Genomic DNA, 21,081 nt, shown 5'->3' with positions numbered 1-21,081 from the left:
AACCACCGGCCCTCGTAAATTCATAATTGGTGTAGTCAATCTAATAACACGAGTGATGCTATGGAGCAGAATTTTTTTTAAAATTCATTCGAGAAAAGTGTTATTTCATAACACATTTGTAATTAAATGTCATAAATAATTACAAATATACTATGAAACAACGCTTTTTGGGGATGAATTTTGGGTAAAATGCTACTCCTTAGCATTAGCCATAATTAACACTAACCCAAAGAACGGGCACCACCATGACGCCTCTTCAATCCAGAAGTTTTGAATCATCCGCGTGTATGGCAACGGCAATGAAGCAATCATGCACTCAAAATAATGGTCTGTTTGGGTATTGAATATTTTGAGTATAAACAATATTCTGAATCTGATTGCGGATCTCAAGGCAATAAAAATGTGTTTGGATATTAAATATAATTCAGATTCTTTTTGAATATGTGTTTGGATGTTGAATTTTTGAGATTGAAAAAAAGTGTTTTATAATGGTAGAAAGTGATTAGATTGTATGAAAAATTGTGTATAATGATTGATATGGCAAAAAAATAATAAAACTAATAATAAAAAAATAACAAAAAATATTAAAAACTAAAAACTAAAAAAACTAAAATTTTATTTTTATTTAAAAAACAAAAAGAAATAAGAAATAAGAAATGAAAAAAAAAAAAAGAGAGAAAATAATGTTTTGGGGTGCCTGCCAGTGAGAGAGGGGGGGGGGGGGGGGGGTGGCCCGCAGGCCACCTTGGCCCCTGGTGGCGCCCAAGCGCCGCCACCCCCCCCCCCCCCCAAAACTCCCTAGGGGTGGCTTTCAGGCCACCACGAAATCCATTTGGGGTAACCGCGCAGCCACCCCGGCAACTATTTGTAGCCGCCCAGTCACCCTCAGCTACAGCCACCCTCGGCCACCCGTAAGGCTTAGGGGTGGCTTTCGGGCCACACCGAAATCCACACGGGGTGGCGCACAGCCACCCCCCGACCCCTGGGGTGGACGCGAGCCACCACCAGAGGTGGCACTGGCCACCTGTGGGGGTGGCTCGCCGGCCAGCCCATTTTCCTATTTTTCTTGATCCTATTTTTTTTTTTTTTTAGTTTTATTTATTTGCTTTTGATTTTTGCCAGCTCTAATTTCTGCCAGTTGAAAGAAAATGCAGCTTGAAATTCAAACTGCATTCAAAACAATATTCAAGAGGACAGCCAGGTTTTATTCAGTTTGGTTCAGGTTTCGGGTTTTTGAATAAAAACCCGGTTTGAATATTGAATAATATTTGAACCAAACGCATCATTAAATAATACGACATTCCTGTTTCAACAGTATCCTAATATGACAGTAATTTTATCAACAAAATGTCGTCAATATACTAACATATGCAATACTTATGTGATCAATTATGAGTAGTTAATGTAGTATGTTATTTATTTTAAATTTAAGAAATGCGTGAAAGCCCTTTCCCCCATTTCAAAATACAATTCCCCCAAATTCAAAATCTCCCAACCCTAACTCTCCATCATCAAATTTCAAAATCTCCCAAATTTCAAGTTTTGGGGAAGGTGTTTTCTGAAATGGTGAAAATGGCTTTCACGCGCTTCCTAATTTTTTTTTTTTAATTAAAAAACTAAATAATTGGCGCCATGTGGGACAAGGGTCAGACGAAAATGTGACCCTCGTCTCTCGTATAGGCGAACTCTATTTCATAAACTTGGCCGGCTACAAAAAGACAAGGAGATATGTTATTTGCACAATTCTTTCACAATAATTGCAGAACAATGCTAATGTATAAAATATTTTCAATTTTTTTTTTTCCAATATGAAGCAAAATATTGAAGCATAGTGTATCACTTATCTCTCTCTTCCACATTAGCATTGTTATGCAATTGTTGTGTAAGAGTTGTGCAAATAACATATCTCAAAGACAAGAAGCGTTTTTCATCTCAAAAAAGGAAAAAGAGGGTTGCTCAAATACTCTATTCATATGAAGAAGAATTCTAAATGTACATTAAGTATTTATCAAGTGTAAATAAAAAAAATAAGATAACTTTTAAAATCACTATTGGACTTGTAATTGGTCAAATGATGATTTTGAAAGCCACATCATTTTTTTATGGACACTTATCGTACATTTAAAATTGAAGGCCTTAAGTCCAACGTTCATAATAGAATAAAAAAAAAAAATGCTAAAAAGATGCAAAGTCTCCAAATATTTTATTTAATTACAGTCAATATTTTGGTAAAAAAAAAAAAAAAAATTAACAAAAGGCATTAATATCATGGCATGAGATATGTTGTCGTTGTTGTTGTTGAATTTTTTTTTTTCTTTTTAACAAAGGGCATTAAAAACTTAATAACTAGTTTTGCATCCCGAAAAGTGAGAAGAATGAATTTTAAATAAAAACATAATTTTATGTTAATTAATATTTAATTTTAAATAAAAAGCATCACTTAAACTTTTGCCTAAGGACCCAAAATATATCGAGCCGGTCCTACCCACATGACCCCTCTTTTCCTCCCCATGCCCTGATTTCACCACTCGGGTTCGGGTCTGACCGTGCCATTCCCCGCTCAAATCCACCGTTTTTTTCCCGAGTTCCATGGGTGCATACCCCATCAAAGGTGGTGGGCTTGCCGATGTAAGGGCATTTTCATCTCCGGTCGGTGTTCAACTGGAGATGGTGAAGGGCATTTTCGTCTTTAGTGAATGGCATTTTCCTCTCTATTTTCGTGAGTTTGTTTTGGGTTACTTTAACATTTATTTTATATGTACAGCTAGCATATTATGAATGATTAAATATAAAGTATGACTAGAATTTAATAAATTGAAAATCTCAAATATTAAAAAAAATTTAAAGAGATCCCGATTGTTCAAGATATGGATAGAGTATAAGAGTAACTCACTTTTTTCCATTTTAGAGATGATCAAAAGCGCTTTTTGTCTTTTTGTAGCCGGCCAAGTTTATGAAAAGTGAAATGATCAAAAAAACTCTTGCTGTACAACTCTGAGTCCCACTTCCTTGTATCTGGTATAAGTGTACAAGTTATGCAGCAAGAGTGCAACAATCACTCCACTTTTGAAAATAATGAAATTGCCCAAGTGAAGGTAAAAGGTGCTTATCCTCTCGAAAGCGCTTCTTGTCTTTTTGTTGCCGGCCAAGTTTTGAAAATAAGGAAATTGCGCAAGTGAAGGTAAAAAGTGGTTATCAACATGAATTTTATTATCTTATCTAGTGGAAGAAGATGACAAGAAGTTTATTTCTCAATAATAATTTTTTTTTTCAATTGTTGTGCAAACTTTTGTTAATACTTTAATAGTTAGATTAAATCATATTTTCTTGTTGCTATTTCTTTTCTTTATACTTCTTTTTCATTGTAGCCGGCCAAGTTTATGAAACAAGGAAATTGCGCTAGTGAAAGAAAAAGTTGTTGTATATCAACATGAATTATATTATCTTATTTCGTGGAAGAAGAAGACAAGAAGTTACTTTTTCAATAAATAATTTCTTTTTTCATCAGGATGTCAAAGTCTTTCATCAATTAATGTGTTATTAATTACCTTCTTTCTTATTTTAAGAGGAACAAATAAGGAACAAGATCTAAAATAGATGGCCGTCGTTTCTTCTCTTCCTCCTCCTACTTCGCCACCTTAACCATCTCTCTTTGGCTAGAATCCCTAGTGATAATGAAATTAAATAATTAAATAAAACAATTTTAAAAATCTATCCTGAATAATAATCTATTCTTTAAGAGAATTCACTAAACGTACATGATAAGTTATCAAAATAAAAAATTATTGTTTTATAACTCTTAGTCTTAGCACAACTCTTATAACATGCATGGTCACTTTTTGCTCCAAAATAGCATGATATCTTGCATCAATATTCTGAATTCCTTTTTTCACTCAAAATGCTTGTCAAAAAAGAGAAGGTGCAATATAATCATCTCTCAAAAGTCTAAACAGGAAAATATAAATATATCAACAATTCCAAAATTCTCAAGATATGGGGATGTTAAGCAGTGAAAATCTTACAAGTTACAACTATTGACCTAAAACCATGTAAGGTTTTGGGGCATACAAATTAGTGAATTACAATACTGCTTTTGGAAAAAGATACAAAATTAGGGCAAAAATAGATTATAATCTCCAAGGTGACTAAAATCATGAACAGAAAAATTACAAAGGCAGTATAATTCAACGGCCGACAAACCACATTAATGTGAAAGCCAGTCAAGCTATTATAAAGAACCAAATTGCAGTAGCTGCAGTCTCTAGAAGCCATGCTTGTGTTGTGTACATCAAACAGAGGATTATCGCTCCAAGAAGATAGCCACTCATGCAAAAAGTTCCTAATCCAAATACTAGAAGGGATCTGTGCCTTCTTTACTTCAATCTCTCACATTTTGCCTTGTTGCCTTGCCCTATAATAGCACAAACAAGCATAACATTTTCATAAAACAACAAAGTAATAAATGGGGTGAAAACCAAAACAATTATATGCCACTTTAACATTATACAACAGCTCTGTATTTTTCAGAGCAGGAGGATTTCCAGGGATAAAGACTCAGAGCCTTGCAACCGGTTGAGTGGTAACAGGAGATGTGGGAAACTTGGGATATCAGAGAAAGAGGAAAAAGAGGTCATAAAAATCACAGGATTATCTATAGTTAGTGGCAGGTAAAATCTGTGCAAAATTTTGGTTAGAATTTGATGACCAAACAACATTAACATGTTAAATGCCAAAAATTTCTCAAAAGACAAGCCAGAAAAAAACTTTATAGATGATACGCAAATGTTAGAGAAATAAAGCTTGACTCAAGAAGATTTATAAGGGGACTACTTGTAGCTCTAAGAGGTGTGAAAAAAATTGATTCATGTAACACTTGGGCAGCAGAAAAAACAGTATAAAAATAAACATATTCATATCAAACACAGAGTAAAAATTAGTAGTGCTAGATGAACCATATTACACAAAGTACCTGATAAGGTGTCTGGCATGGAAGGAATGTATTTGGTGGCTGATACAGGGCAGGAGCATCCATATCCTCCATCAGCACCATATACTGCTCCCCCTTGTGTTTGAGAATTTTTAATAGCCATAGCCCTAGCGTATTTCTCTGCAACAAACACAGAAAATTCATTAACCAAAACCTATATATATATATATATCACAGGGTTTCCCCATAGAATGGAATATTCAAGAGAGAATTTACCATATGATTCTGTGCTATTCTTAAAATAACTAGAAATGTCATCCATCTTTGATACATTAGATGGAAACTGGATTGTTCTAATTATCAAGTGAAAAAACAAAATGAAAGGAAACATGCCAAAAATGTAACAGAAAAGAAACAAGAAGGAATTTCATACAGCAAATTAAAGATATTACCAACAATGCATCCCGAGTTCTGTAGAAAGTCCAAAAGTTTAACATACTATGAAATGGTTTAAAGTACATTGGTAAATATTAGTTGGCTGAAAAAGGAAAGTACCTGACTGTACAAGTCGATATTATGAAAGAAAGTGGAGACTCTTGCTGGAGTCTTAGCTCATCCAACCAATATATTTGTTGGGGACGTGAGCAATCTTGACCCATTCTTCTTCTTTCCTTTCCAACTCTTTCTCCAACAAAGGACAACCGTCGATCCTTAGAGTTAAAAGGGAGGCAGGCAGCCCATCTTTTGACATGCGCTCTAACTTATGGCAGTCTGTGATCTCCAATTCTTCAAGAGCAGTGAGATGTTTAAGCCCCTTCGTGTCCAAATATTTCAAATTTGGAAAATACCCGATGAGAAGATAGGTAAGATTGGTAGGCAGCAACCCCTCATCTGGAAAGGACTCCGCATCTTCAGATTTGCCACTGATTTCGAATCTTCTAACACACGGGAGAGTTTGCAAACCCCACCCCAACCGGCTCGCAAAGAGTTTGTCACAACGTAAGATGGAAATTTCATTCAAATTGGTAGGCAAACCCCCTTCAGGAAACGACTCAACTTGTGGACAATCAATTATATGCAATTTCTCAAGAGAGGGAAGAAGTATGTGCATCTTGTTAGGTAGTGACCGAAGACTTCTACAATTCCTGATCTGAAACTTTCTAAGGTTGGGGGCACGCAATCCTCCTTTTGGAAAATATGCAAAATTAGGGCACCTTCCGATGATAATTTTATTCAAATTGGAAGGCAAGCCCCCTTCAGGAAACGACTCAATTTGTGGACAATCTTCTATATCCAATTTCTCAAGAGAGGGAAGAAGGATGTGCATCTTTTCAGGTAGTGACCGAAGACTCTTACAATTGTAGATCGTAAAATCTTTAAGGTTAGGGGCCCGCAATCCTCCTTGTGGAAAATATGAAAAATTCGGGCACCGACGGATGTTTATCTGCGAGAGGAGTAAATCTTGTTCATGTTGTTCTCCAACTGTAAGAGATTCTAAATCCTCACAATCCGAGATTTCCAGAAGACGAAGCTTTGGGAACAATGGAAAGGACTTGAGAAAACCACAACCGTCCAACATCAAAATTTCAAGGGATGAATAGTTCAGGTGCATTGGGAGCTCTAACTTCCCACAGCTTGTGATGCTAAGCTTTTTTATTCCAATTGGCGATTCGTTTAATAGAACCGTATTGCAATCTGTAAACGTCAGTTTACATAGAGAAGAAGCCCTAGGGATTGAAGCCACCAGCTGGGGACAATCATAAATGGAAAGTTCGACTAAAGAAGGAAGATGGGTGGGCAACCCACTTGTAAGCTTAGGGCAATCATAAATTGAAAGATCTCTAAGATTAGGAAAAGCTCGACCTTCGTTTTCAACCTCAAAAGGAGACCACTCCTTCCACTCCAATATATCATAAAATCGTAGAGATTTCAAGGCTCCAAATGGCTTTATCGAAGTGGATCCACTGCCATAAAACTGACGATCTATCGTAACAACTCCATCCAACCCAAGAATCGAGAGGTCCTGTAGAGAGGGTAGTTGCCCAAGTGGTGGCAAGCTACAACAAAATTTACAGTTTTGTAGACCAAGAGACACTATATTAGAGAATGAAGCATCCCCAACCCAGTCTGGAAAACTTGTGCCCCCATAGCCGTCGATAGTGAGGCTTTTGAAGCTTGTATGGGGCTGGAGACTATCAAGTACGATTTTATGACTTTCCGAAGCATTAGTATCACCTTCAAACTGCAATTCCAAATTCTCAAGGTACTTCATATTCCTCAAGTTTCTGCCCTCAGCAGCCGTTGGAGATTCAACATTTTGGAGCACCAAAACAGAAAGTGATCCCCGAAGATTTGTAAGTTTCCCTAGCTCTTCAATGCCGCATCCACTATTGCTAACGATAAATGTAGATAATGTTTGAAGACATTTTAGTTTACCTAGATTTAGCGGCATCTCCATCATCCCAGTTCTAGCAATATCAAGATGACGCAAATTAATGAGTTTATGCATATCTCTTGGCAAGGCAACAAGACATCCACAACATGATAAATTCAATATTTCCAACTTAATGAGTTTATGCATATCTCTTGGCAAGGCAACAAGACGTTGACAGTGTGATAAATTCAATATTTGCAAATTGCACAACTTACATATGGTATTAGGCAACCTTTCAATATGAGTGTGAGAAATGTCCAAATAACGTAGAAGTATAAGTTCTTCAATTGAATCCGGCAACTCGGTTATGTTCTTATGGTGAAATAGAGTGACAACCCGTAGGTATTTCATCATTGGCAATGGAAATTGCCTTCCTTGGTGAGAAAAAAACAAACCTCTATAAGAGATACCCAAATCTATGAGAGTGCGCAACCTCTCAGGCATATGAAGGACCTCAAAATTCTCAATATCACGTTTGCAGGAAGAGTACGAGAAATGGCGAGTGTTGCTTTCAATTTCAAGAGAACATCCATTTAAATGAATGGTTCAGATATAAACTTTGCCAGATCGCTGACAAGATCATGCATTATATAATCACCGTGATCATTGTTGGATTGTTGGAATAATGATCTAGATACAAGAGCGAAGAAGTAATCATCTCCAACTTCTTCCATTGTTCTGTTTTGGAGTTGTGGCAATAAACCTTCCGCCATCCATAATAAGACTAATTGATCTTTATAGAAAGCATGATCCTTCGGAAATATGGAGCAGTATGCAAAGCATCGCCTTAAAGGTGGTGGAAGATGTTTATAACTTAAACTTAGAGCAGGAAGGATGCCGGTCTTCTCAATTGGTAAATGCCATAATTCACTTTTCAATACATCACCCCATGCCTTAACATTTGATTTAGACCCCAAGAGAGACCCAATCGCCTTGATTGCTAAAGGTAGACCTTTGCACTTTTTTAAGATTTGTCTTCCTAGTTTTTCGCACTCTTGACGTGCATCAGGGTCAAGATTTTGGAATGCATATTTTTCAAAAAGCAACCAACAATCTTTTTTTGGTAACTCATTTATGCGACGAGTTTCACTAGCAAACATGATTGATGCAACCTCCTCATCTCGTGTTGTTATGAGGACCCTAATTTCTTGTGCCCCACTAGATTTAAAGGGTATGCTTAGGAGCTCCCATTGAGCATGCTCAATATTCCAAACATCGTCTAAAACAAGTAAGAATTTCTGTTTTGTCAACTTCTTCTTGAGTTTAATTTGAAGCTGATTTAGATTATCACTATCAGCAGGCAAATCTACTTCCTCTAGAATTGTTTTCGTTAACCTTAACACGTTAAACTCATCCGAAACACAAACCCACGCTTTATGTTGAAAATGCTCATTCAGCCTGTAGTCATTATAAACAAGCTGAGCAAGGGTGGTTTTGCCAATTCCTCCCATGCCGACTATGGCAATAACACGCATCCCATCGCCACTCGCATCATCTGGCCGGAGCACCGAGTTAACTATTGCATCCTTATGATCATCCATACCAAAAATACTAGATTCATCAACCAAGGAAGTCGTGGGCAGTCTTTCTAACGGTTGCCCTCCAACATCTACTCTTAGACCTAAGTTCTCCTTTTCTTTTAGTAGAGATTCCAGTCTTTCAAGTAGCTTTCCTACATTACGTTCGACCTCCTTAACAGAAATAGAAGTGGAGACGGTAGTCCATACCTGACTTGCAAAAGTAGCAACCACGTTCCAGATGGCCTCTGACTCCTCTGAAGGCCCTCCAAATTCAGCCTCCAGCTTCTGTCGCAAGTCTTGGGTAGCAATCTTGTCCAAAAGGTCCTCTGCATCATAGACAACACCTTTAACACTATCAAGCCACTTTTTCACGGCAGGGTTGATAAATTGCTTGCCCTCCGCATCTTCAACCGCTGGAATCACGGAATCCAATTTTCTCTTCAAATCCTTTAAGAGTCCTTCATTGAGTTCTCGATCCCCAAAGAAGTCGCTAGAAGCCAATTTATCAAAACATACTTGGAGCAAGGGAGAGATAACCATGCTTGTAATCCCAATTGCAGCCATGTTATCTTGTTTGCAAATCAAAGAGAAAGAAGGAAGGTGATTGCAAAGAGCAGAGAGAGCAAAATGAGACTGGAATGCAAGGTACGTACGTATGATCTTTATCTTTTTTACACAGCCAACGGGCAATTGATGCGTGCTCATGAAAAAGCAAAATAAGTAATGGAGGTGGCCCAGGTGGGTGGGTAATTAAAGTCAATTTAGTCGGCCAAGTTGTCCCACATGAAAGGTCGAAATCACATATAAAAATTAAAAGAAAGCACACAAATTCTGACTATTTTTTTTTTTTTTTTTTTATGTAAGTACGTTTTATCATTCAACCGGAAAGGATACAAACATTAAAGCAAAGGGGTGGGTGCCCCAACAATAACCCAAATCTGAAAAAAGTAGTACCAACATGAAAAGTAACAGAGGATCCAAGAGGGAATGGTGAGTTTTCAGTTCCCAGAGGAATTGAAAATGTTCCGGCCCTATTTACCTTGAACAAAGCCAAGGCTTGGTCCGCACAAGGCGGATTAAAGACCAGATCAGTGGTGAACAGGGGCATGTCCCGTGCAGAGGACTTCAACCCAGTCCAAAACAACCCCTTTGAGAGGGTTGGGTGGCCACTAAACTGGATATGGAAGAGGATTGGCACCACAAATAACAGAACAAAATTTCCAGTGAACAGATCTCCAAAAGAGACCATAACCCAGCAAAGAAATGTACAGATAAAGAAAGAGATAAAGCAGAAACTTATCACCAAGCATCTTAGGTGAAGAAACCTGGCCGGAAATCGGTCTTGGCAGCAAACAGCGGTGTGAATCAGCACGCTCAGTGTCCAGATCTGGCGCGTGGGCTGCACGCTCCAACGCCGGAGGGCCGGTTGATGAAACGGCTGACAGTGGATTGAAGGGGGAAAAGCCGTGGAGCCGATGGAGTGGGTCGCTTGGCGGAGAGGCCATCTGAAGTTAGTAGATCTAGGACGAAAAACCCCAGATCTAAGAACTTCAAAATACCGGAGGATCCACAGCCATGAACGGGAGGAGGCACACCAGTCCGATCCGGTGGAGGAAAACCCACCAACGATGCTATAGCAACAATCCTGAGGAGTGGCTAGCGAGAAAGCTAGCAAGAAAAGTATCTCAAAGGAAGATAAGGACCTCAAAGGAGGCGTGCGCAGGCCAAACGGGACGGAAAGGAGAAGAGAGGGGAAGAAAAGTGGGGGGGAGAGCAGCTCCAAAAGCTTGCAGCTGCTCTCCCATGGCAGATGTGACGGAGGGAGTTGCAGAGAGAGAGGGAGAGTTGCACCGACAGAGAGAGAAAAACCAATCTCCTGGTCCAAATTCTGACTATTGATTATCATCTTGCATGTTGATTTTTTATTCCTTTATAGGAGAAATAATTAAGAAAAAGTTGTAAATGAGGATCCCTAACGTAGGACGTCGAAAGTCGAAACACCTACCTAAGAATAAGGACCACACCTCACAAAAAGCTCTAGTCTTGACTCTTGTGTGGTTTTTAATTAGTGAGTTTTGGATTCCGTTGGTTGAATGAATTCGGCCTAGCGTGATGGACTCCACACCATGAGATTGGATCAAATTGATCAAAGAAAAAGGACACAAGCAAACTGATTTTTCCACACCATTATTTCACAAAGAAAACTTGAAAGTTGACTTGGAGTTAACCAGCCGGTAATTAATGCCATTCATTTCATAAAATAAAGTGGCCTTCATTTAAATTTTACAGATTTAACCTTGTATGTTAACGTTGTTACATCATTTAAGGGAAAAATACATTTTACTTTCAAATCTTTCATCTCTTTTTTTTTTAATCTTACATTCTTACTTTCAAGGTGAAAAAAATTTGCAATCTACTCCAACCAAATTTTAAAATTTGTTAATGTTGCTAATCTGTTACTTAAATCATTATTCTTTGACAGAAATAGACTCACGTGCGTTGCACATAGAATTTTAAGAGCAAATCTCTCCAAAATATTCCTAAAAAACAATATTTTTTTTCTTTTAAAAAAAAAAGGTTTGGGGTAATCGAAGTCACCCCATAAGCCATTTGGGGGTGGTTGACCACTCCCATTTGGCCGAAATGGGGAAGTTCGCCACCCTGATGGATCATGGGGGTAGGGTTGGCAATTTTTGACACGACCTGCGAACCCAACACTAAGTTAAAGGGTTAGGATTAAGCTTAAAAAGGTTCGGGTCATAAAAGGGTTGACTCGTTAGACTCGTTTAATAAACGGGTCATTAACGAGTCAAACTCATTTGACCTGCAGAGTGACCCGTTTGACCCATATACTTAAACATTTTTTTTTTCAACATTAAAAAGTAAACATAAACAATAATGTTACCCTTATCTTTCTCTCACTATCTAAAGAGTAAAGACTAAACTAAAAAAATTTCACAAAAGATAAAACAAGTTTTTTTCTTTTATTGAGTTAGAACTTGAACTAAAAAAGCAAAGACTAAAAAAATTTAGCCAAGTGTTTTTTTTTCTTCAAGTTTTTGAATTTGAAGTTGAATCAAAACAAGTAAACCATAAAACAACTCAATGTAGAGTAATATGATTATTCAAACAATATGATTTTTTTTAGTTTATATTTGTGTTTTTATTTTTACTTTTATAGACATTATTATATAATAGGTCAAATGGGTTGTGTCAACCCAACACGACCCGTTTAATAAACAAGGCATGTCGTGCCAACCCGTTATTTAAATTGGTTATTTTATGGTCGAAAGGTCTGACCCTTTTAGTAAAACAGGTCGTGTCAGGGTTGACTCTTAACGGGTTGCCCAAATCCGACACATGAACCCTTTTTGCCAACCTTACATGGAGGTGGTTCAGCCACCCCCAAGTGGCTAAATGGGGTGGCCAAAACCACCATTGAGTATGGGCGTGGCTCGGCCACCCCCATTTGGCCAGCCTAGAGGTGACCGAAACCACATTTCGAACTTCTACGATTGTTTTGGACAACATTTTTTTTACTCAACAGTATAAACCCCACCCACGTACATGTTAAATAAATTTTAAAATTCATAAAGTTTAATTCTTATAAATTGGAACATGTTAAATAGTTGTGTTAAATAAATTATTATTATTTTTTCCTATTTTATGCGTATGTACTAGAAAATGTTGAACCTTAAAGTCTTACCAGTCGTCTTATATTTATGTTAGTGAAATCAATGGTCCTGTTTAGTAAAGATTGTGGGAGAAGTTTATTTTAATAGTAATGAAATGTGGTTGATGTGATATAAGAAACAAGTTTGATTTTTTTTTTTTTTTAATAAGAAAGTGAGAAAGTTTTGTTTTATAAGAAAGAAGTTTAAAATTAGTAGAATAGAGTTGAGAGGTCTGACTCGTTTAGTTAAATGGATCCGATTGAGATTGACATATATAGTATTATATTTATATCTCGATATGACTCTAACTCAACACTCGAACACAAATTGACACCCGTACTATCAATGTCCCGAGGAGTACATCCACTAGCAACTTCTAAAAATTTGTTTGAGAAGCATATTCGTTTAGATATAAATTTCTTACAAACTGAGTAGTATGAGTTCCTCCAATACTCTCTCTAAACGCTTCATGTGTCCATTAAGCATGTGTAAAACACATGTTTTTTAAAGTAATAAAAAAACGTGTACTTCACACATGCTAAATGATACATGATACTTTTAGAAATTGAATTGACAGAATTTTTCTGAGTAATGCTACACACACTCTTATTTCCTCACACTAATATTTCATGTTGTATTTGAATTCGATTTTGAGCTGGGCTAATGCCATTGAGCAGTGCCTTCCTCGAGTGTATTATGAAATACCTAGTTGGTGAAAGAGAAGAAACCTTGTAAATAAAATCACTTGAAAAGGGGAAAAGATCACAACAACCACCAAAATATAGCAGTGTTTTGATTGTTGTTCCTTTTTGGGGGGTTTGTCCCTGTTTAGGACTAGGATCCAGTTTTAACTGGAGAGTTGTTCTGTTGAATCTGGTTAATGAAAGTTTTATTCATCCAAAAAAAAAAAAAGAACAACAACCACCAAAATATGGGGATGCAACCCCAGCAACCTTGGCACATAAGACACGGAGAAAAAAAGCAGCACATAACCCAACTTAGCTAGAGTAATTGAGGCTTGTCTTAATAGAAAAGAACATAGCCAACTGGATGAGAGGAAAAACAGGGGTATTTGAGAAATCTTGACATGATTTAACAAAAAATCTTAACGAATGAATGAAATTAAAAAAAATTGAAAGATGGATACACAAAATTGATTCAAAGAATTGAGAAAAGAAAGATTCCAACTAATTATTTCCACTTTATTAGATGTGGTATTTAGCTAATTGAGCTACCCCTTCTTTACTGTACATACTCCTTCAAGAAACAATGCATTTTTTAAACAATCTGTTTTTTATGCAAATGCTTAAGATTTGGATAGAAATGGAAGGAAAATTTTCTCCTTCAATTAAAAAATAAAATAAATAAATAAATAAAATGATGCCTTTTATTCCGGGAATTAGATACCAGAAGGAATCTGCCCCTTTTTTACTTCTCCGCTGAATTTGCACGCAGGTTTTTGATGTCTCATTGAGAATTCTTGTGATGATAGGCCATTGGTGGCCTAGGGCAAAGCAAAGCACAAACAGGAACAACTTCAGCATATATGATGGCTCTGCATTTTTCAGTGCAAGAGAAGTTGGAATATTAAAGGGCAAGTTTGCAACAGGTTAAGTGGAAACAGGAGTGAGAAACTTTTGGCTAGAAGAGAAAGAGGGAAAAAAAGGTCATAAAAACTCATCTCTCTTAGATAATAGGGTTTTCCCAATAAAAATTGCTAAAATAACTAGAAAAGTCATCCATCTTAGAAAGATTTTATGGAAATTGAATTTCTCTACTTATCAAGTTTATTAAATCATCCAGTATAATAAATAAACAAAATCCAGATCTCTTAGACGATGTTTGTTGACCTCATTTCAATAACCATGCAATGGGATTACACTGATTCCCAGATATGATTATACATGCCTAATTGTAGACAGTAATAGAAAATACAAGCCCCAAAAGACATAGAACAATTTTCTATTATACTTGTTGGTAAAAATTATTCTGGGCAGAAATTAGGCAACTGTACCAACTATTTTTCATGTATGTTGTTCTTCATGCCCAACTTGTAATATGGTTGAGCCGTAATTCAATCAATAAACAGAAAATGCTATGTGCAACAGTGACATTGTTATCACTTATAGAGTCATATTATTGAAGAACTACCTGTTGAGTTTTGCAGAAGGGCCTGTGTAATTCAACCTCACTACCTTTTACGTAAGGTGAAAGGCTCATCTTTAAGCATCGATATCACGCGTGCTCTCAATGTGAGCAAAAACTAAAGCATCTGCCACTTTATTTCCAGATATTCCTTGTGCAACTGTCCCTTTGTAATCTCCAACAGTTGAAGTACATTGGACATCATCATCAAATGCTGTGTCAACACATTCCTCAAACCCATCTGGTTCTTGTCGCAATTGTTCTGAACAATCGGCAGTATCCCCAGTAGCAAAGTTAACACTAGAGATTGACAAACTTGTATAAGTTGTGCGTAGAAACCTGGACAAAGAGGTAAAAATGATCAAACAAATTGATCACTAGAGCACAAAGAGAGACAAACCAATAAATATACACCTCTGAACCACCAGCTGGAACACATGCAGGCGGAAGAGCTTGCCACCAAAGCAAAGAAAGACACCAATGGGACGTTTATACCACTTCAGAGCTTCTAGAGGAACTACATAGAAGAGATGGTTATAAAAAAAAGCTGCTAGGATACTCAATTTCATAGGCAACAGAATCAAATTCAGAAAATTAATATAACAGATAAAATGTTAGAATATATATTTTTCGTATATTTTATATTTGATTGATATTGTAATATTCTCTATTTACGGGTTTATTGTATTAACATATTTGTATTTACTCTAAACGCTATAAATAGGTACCTTTGTATTGTAGACAAACAAGTTATTGAGCACAATGTAGCCCTTTGAGCTTTATCCTGTGGACGTAAGTCATAGACCGAACCACGTAAATTCTGTCTCTTTTCTCTCTCTTGCATGTCACCGCTGGAAAAATCTTATGGATCAGAATATGAATTCTAGTGCTTCTTGTTCCTGGATGGTTTCATGTGATTCCACATATTCAATAGTTTGCTTATTTCTTGTATAGAGATAGACAAAGTATGGATGTGTAACATTTCTTTGAATAATGCTATAAGGAGGATTAGAGTCCTCATTGTATTGTCTTCTCAAATGTCATGTGACTTTTAAAATTATTATTGGATTAAAATTCAATAATAACTATCACAAATTTAATGATAATTTTAAAAACCCAGATATAATAGAACACAATGACACAAAGAGAAGTAGAGAACTCATATTCTCTGCTTTTTTTTTTTCTTTTTCTTTTTTTTAACAAGTACAAGATTTTAGGTCACATCTATATTACCTGCGTGAGTGGTGCAATTGGGTCTATTCCAACAACCTTGTCCACCTCCTTGCCGTTTTTAAAAGGAAAAAGGACAGAACTGTGTCAATTTTTCATTGAGCAGCCACCTCCCCAGCCTCATCTATGTCAACTTTCAAGAAAAGAAAACATTTTTCGGGGTGCTTAATTCCCAGCATAGTTTGTATAAAGAAGAGAAACGTAACAGCAAGGGTAAGTTTTAAAGAAGAGCAGGATTGTTAGGTGTTAGGAAATTTATCATATTTTTCGAGACATGTGAGATGAAAAAAAAAAAAAGAAAAAAAAAAAAAGTAAAATTAAATCAATTCCACACGACACCAAGATTTATGTGGTTCCCTCAATATGAGTTACGTCCACTGGCGGAAGTAATAACGAAGAAATTCATTATGAAAATGAAGTACAAAACATAGTAGAAAAAAAATCATTCAAAATCCAAAGCTCCAATACACCCAATTCTCACTATAACATTGCACACACGCTGCTACTCACGTTTTGCACCCCATAAAATTCTGAACATTACATGCCCTTTTATAAGCTTCCAAAACTCCTACACCTAGGAGGACTTGGAGATAGTTGAGTCGGCCAACTCAACTCCAACACAGCTGGGCCTACTTTACTTGATTCAAGGCACACCACAACACCAGGAGAGATGCCATTGAAAAAGCATCATTCAACTGAATACCAATAACTTGGTCCCCTGTTTCAGTTTGTAAACCAAAATTTCAGTTTAATTCCTGATAAACATCACGGAGAAGTTAACATCTAAAGGGTGTTCCCTGCAACGCACCAGAAAGGTTTCATAGGTCTTAATCTGTCCTCCATCAGCAACATCCTTGGCCTCAAAAGGTTACATAATACCTGATCAAATCCCAAGCCTGACCCATTGCTTTGAATACCTTCACAAACTCCAGTAGAGGAGTTTGAGGCTACACACAAAAGTCACCATCAATATTTAGTTCTCTACTCTAGTAGAAGAAAAGAAGACCTATAGCCCTAGCGTATTTCTCTGCAACAAACACAGAAAATTCATTAACATAAACCATATATATATATATATTCAAGAGAGAATTGAATTTACCATATGATTCTGCGCTATTCTTAGAATAACTAGAAATGTCATCCATCTTTGATAGATTAGATGGAAACTGGATTGTTCTAATTATCAAGTGAAAAACAAAATGAAAAATAACATGCCAAAAATGTAACAGAAAAGAAACAACAAGGAATTTCAAACAGCAAGCACTCGGGTTCCATCACTAAATTAAAGATATTACCAAAAACGCATACAGAGTTCTGTAGAAAGTGTAATATGATCCCTTAATATCACAAGTTCAGGTAGCAACTCATCAGAGTCCAAAAGTTTAAAGCCACTGTTAAAAGCCATTGACTTGCTAAAATTTCAGGATATTTCTCAACAAGCATACACAAAAACGCACCGAGTTGCTTTTGTCCAAATTCCTAGGCAAGAAAAATAGTCTCTTCCATCAAATCTTAATGAAACAACAAAAGCGAATGAGCCTTCAGTGAAAGAGCATACAAGTCTAAATGTATCTGTAAAGGACCAAGCTTGCCTTTGTGTTCAGTTTGAGAACTACTTGACCAAATTTCCATTGTTTCATCAATATTTCTCGTTCACATATGAGTAGCGGCAAATGTGTCACCAGCAATCATGAGTTGAGAAGCCAGAGTGTCACAAAGCATACTCCATTCTTTTCAGTGAAAACTGAAAGTTGATAATGATTAAAAAAAAAAACATAAATAGATTGTAGTAGACGAATAACTTCACGATGAATGCATCTAGAGAGTCCTTCAAAATAGACTCTGAACAATCAATTTTTAAGATAGGATAGCATCTTTATCTCTGATGTTTTTACATATCTTCATAAAGTAAAAGATGTAGCTCTTCAAGATAAATATGTGAACTACCTTTAGCTCTTGCAAAAGGATGCACCCCAAAAGCATCAGTCATTTTACTTGCAGATATGCATTGTGCAACTACCCCCTTGGCCCTTGTAATCTTCAACAACTAAAGCACGTTGGGCATCATCATCAAACGCTGGGTCAACACTCTCTTCAAATCCATATGGTTTTTGAGAAAGATGTATCAGTCAATTTTGCCAATTGACTGATCAAACTGTCTTCAGTAACTAAGTTGTGTACATAAACCTGGACAAAGAGGGAAAAATGATCAAACAAATTGATCATAAGAGTACAAAGAGACACTGACCAATAAATTTACCTCTGAACCACCAGTTGGAACACCTGCAACAGAGAAGTTTGCGACCAAAGCAAAAAGACATCCCAACAGAACGTTCACCATTTCAGAGTTCTCAGAGGAGCTGCATAAAAGAGATTGTTATAAAAAGAGCCACTAGAATACTGAATTTCACATGCAGTAGAATCAACTTCAGAACTTAATGAACTTAACCAGTTAATTATTAATTTTCATTGCAATTCCCAAAGAAATTCAAGACGTTGCTACCGCAAGCTGATTGGTACCCAGATATAAACACAGTAAAATGAAAAATAAAAAAGAAGTCATGAAATCTTATAGAAAAAATTCACATAAATAAGCATATTAGATAGGAGTGAAAATGTTTCCACAAGGAACTCTTGAATCAAAATAAAGAAATCAAGTATTCTTGCCTAGGCGTAAGTTGAAGACATTTTTTTTTTTTTCCTTTTGGGATTTCTAAATAACTCACCCTCGATCCATGAGATTTGAACCCATCGCATCATCAACCAACCCTGATCCCGTACCAATGCTGCAGAGCCAATGTCATGCTAATGAATTCAAAATGGCAAAATCAACTACTCTTTGAAGATGACATATTAATTGATAAAGAGAAGACGCGAAAAAAAAATGCCTAGGAGCAGTTGACCATCTGCAGCAAAGCTATGAGCACACAAGTACATCTTGTATTTCACTCCAGATGACCTGCTCAAAAGGCAAACACGGCTCAAAACCCAACTGATATGAGATCTTTTTGGCTTTTAATTCTTTTCATATTTGTGTTCAAATCAAAACAGAATTATTAAAAAAAAAAAAAAGAAGAAGGAAGAATAAACAAGAAGACAAAGCATTAATTATGTTCATTTTCACTTCGCTGAATTTGCATGTGATGATAGTTTGTTGGTGGGCTGGGGCAAAATAAGTACAAACAGGAACAACATTAGCATAAAACAACAAAGTGAATAATAATTGTAGCACATAGGTTGAAACAATTAATGCAGAAGCCAAATTTTTAATATATGATAGCTCTGCATTTTTCATTGCAAGAGAAGTTAGTTGTTTGGCATAAAGGGCATCACAACAGGTTAAATGGTAACAGGAGGAGCAGGGAATTTTGGCATCACAACAGATAAAGAGGAAAAACAGGTCATATTATATCTAACACAAAATAAACATGTTATAGAATGAATATAGATAGAACTACTAAAATGCTCTACATACCAAACACAAAACACCAAATACAAATTGCCTACAAATGGGGCATCCATTTAACCGGAGTGTCAGGACCTTAGCACAGCCACTGCATCCAAAGCAAGCAAGTAAAAGCTCTTTGGGCTTGTTTGGTAAGGGAAGGGAAAGGGAAGGGGAATTGGTAGTGGGAGTTAAAATTGATAGATGTGATATAAAGTAAAAATAATTTGTATAGAAAAGTGAAAAAAATTTGTATTGTAGTAAATTTTTTTATTTAAATAATAATAAAAAATTATTGATGTGATATAAAGTTGAAATGTTTTGAAGTTAGTTATTTTTGGGATAAGTAACAAGCCCTTTATGTTCAGATTTTCAAAGCTAAAATAGAATTCATAAATTTAACCATAAATGAAGACCATAAAGCAGCAAAGTTCACCACCCCCTACTGCACATGGGTGATTAATAGAGGATATTTCTAACTATCCAACACTAAGCAGCAAAGTTGTTCTGAGGAAAAAGGTGGGGTGGCACTAGGTTAACAACAACAAAATCTATTTCTCCCTGCACCACCTGTGGCCTTAGTCTTAAGTTTGAAGGGATGGTGCATGTCCACAGGCAAGCTTTCTTATGGGGATTTGAACTCACAACTCACTTTAGGAAATAATCACTTGATAACCCTTAACCACATCAAGATTGTTGTTGTATCCATATGCAACTTAAAAAAGAAAACATGACAAATTATTTTCCCCTTAAGATCAATAATCTGAATCTGATAGATGATTTTTATTTATTTATTTATTTTATTGGTTAAATTGGAAATTCATGTTCAAATCAAAACAGAATTATTAAACGAAAATAAAGGAAGAAAAAACAAGAGGAAAGTACCCTTACAAGTTGCCATTAAGCAAGTTCTTTGGTGCTTTTGGTTCATTTTCTTTCTATTCTATTCAACGCAGAATTCCAATTGAGTTTTCGGGCATGAAGGATATTAGCAACAAAATCAAGGAGGGCTTTCTTGTCGGATGTTAGGTCAGCAATAATGAACACGGGAAAGATAGTGAGTATGAAGAGAAAGAGCATATCCATGACAATGAAGGATGGGGGTTCATAGATATTTATTCCGTTTGGAAATGAAGAAATTATGTTCTCTCGATGTTCTCCTGATGCAGCAAAATGAAAACCATTAGACAAAGTAGTCACAGAGCAAATTATTCAGTCTTGTCATATGGAAATTATAGCTTTCTATTCTATTTAATGGAGAAAATAAGTAACTCATGCTAGTGAACTCAAAATGGCAGAACCAGTACCCTTAATTTACCCAATTTGATCCGGAACAATCAACAAAGCCAATTGGAAGAGAATGACAAGCAATTGAGAAGAAGATGCTGAAAAATGTGTAGAGTTTGATCCAGCACAATCAACAAAGCCTATTGATTTTGTATTTCATTATATGATGGCCTGCCCAAAAGGCAAAACACCACTTAGAACCCAACTAATTTGAACTCTTTTGGGCTTTTAATTCTTTTCTGATTTTGGATGGGTTAAATTAGACAAATGACTTCGATCAGAGCATAATTATTAAAGGAAAATAAAGGAAGAATAAACAAGAGTACACATCATTATGTTTCATCAGAGGTAGTAGCTAAGAAGAATTCAAATAGAAATGGTTTAAAGTACATTGGCATATACAATTAGTTGGCTGAAAA

At 36.3% G+C, this 21,081-nt stretch overlaps 4 protein-coding genes across 20 annotated transcripts in view; all 4 read right to left on the bottom strand.

The window, feature by feature from the left end:
- Positions 1-21,081, bottom strand: part of LOC133879391 (putative disease resistance RPP13-like protein 1) — a 59,573-nt gene that overhangs the window by 23,153 nt on the left and 15,339 nt on the right. The window lies entirely within an intron of this gene.
- The window catches only part of LOC133879392 (putative disease resistance protein At3g14460), a 154,108-nt gene that overhangs the window by 129,198 nt on the left and 3,829 nt on the right, over positions 1-21,081 (bottom strand). For 2 of the 17 annotated variants that reach the window (XM_062317957.1, XM_062317958.1), the window contains exon 2: positions 20,267-20,535. The gene's annotated coding sequence lies outside the window, so the exon portion shown is untranslated. Of the gene's footprint in view, positions 1-12,826; positions 13,261-13,736; positions 14,111-14,706; positions 15,040-15,114; positions 15,218-15,428; positions 15,600-15,933; positions 16,064-16,440; positions 16,649-16,738; positions 16,958-17,523; positions 17,675-17,877; positions 18,118-18,190; positions 18,291-18,656; positions 18,890-19,405; positions 19,485-20,266; positions 20,536-20,682; positions 20,834-21,081 lie in introns of those variants that run through there. The other 15 variants (XM_062317943.1, XM_062317945.1, XM_062317950.1 and 12 more) reach the window with 15 other exon arrangements.
- LOC133879398 (putative disease resistance protein At3g14460) lies at positions 4,970-7,805 on the bottom strand. The gene is made up of 2 exons (XM_062317963.1): positions 5,483-7,805; positions 4,970-5,107 (listed from the first exon to the last, which is right to left on the bottom strand). Exon 1 carries the CDS (start codon positions 7,803-7,805, stop codon positions 5,535-5,537), a length of 2,271 nt encoding a protein of 756 aa, XP_062173947.1. The 3' UTR covers positions 4,970-5,107; positions 5,483-5,534.
- On the bottom strand, positions 7,895-9,445 carry LOC133879287 (putative disease resistance RPP13-like protein 1). Its single transcript, XM_062317816.1, has one exon. It carries the CDS (start codon positions 9,443-9,445, stop codon positions 7,895-7,897), a length of 1,551 nt encoding a protein of 516 aa, XP_062173800.1.

This window comes from Alnus glutinosa, chromosome 10 (assembly GCF_958979055.1).
Source record: "Alnus glutinosa chromosome 10, dhAlnGlut1.1, whole genome shotgun sequence".
NCBI classification, from domain to species: domain Eukaryota; kingdom Viridiplantae; phylum Streptophyta; class Magnoliopsida; order Fagales; family Betulaceae; genus Alnus; species Alnus glutinosa.
The sequence above is the reverse complement of the archived record's forward strand: the minus strand, read 5'-3'. Positions and strand labels throughout refer to the sequence as shown.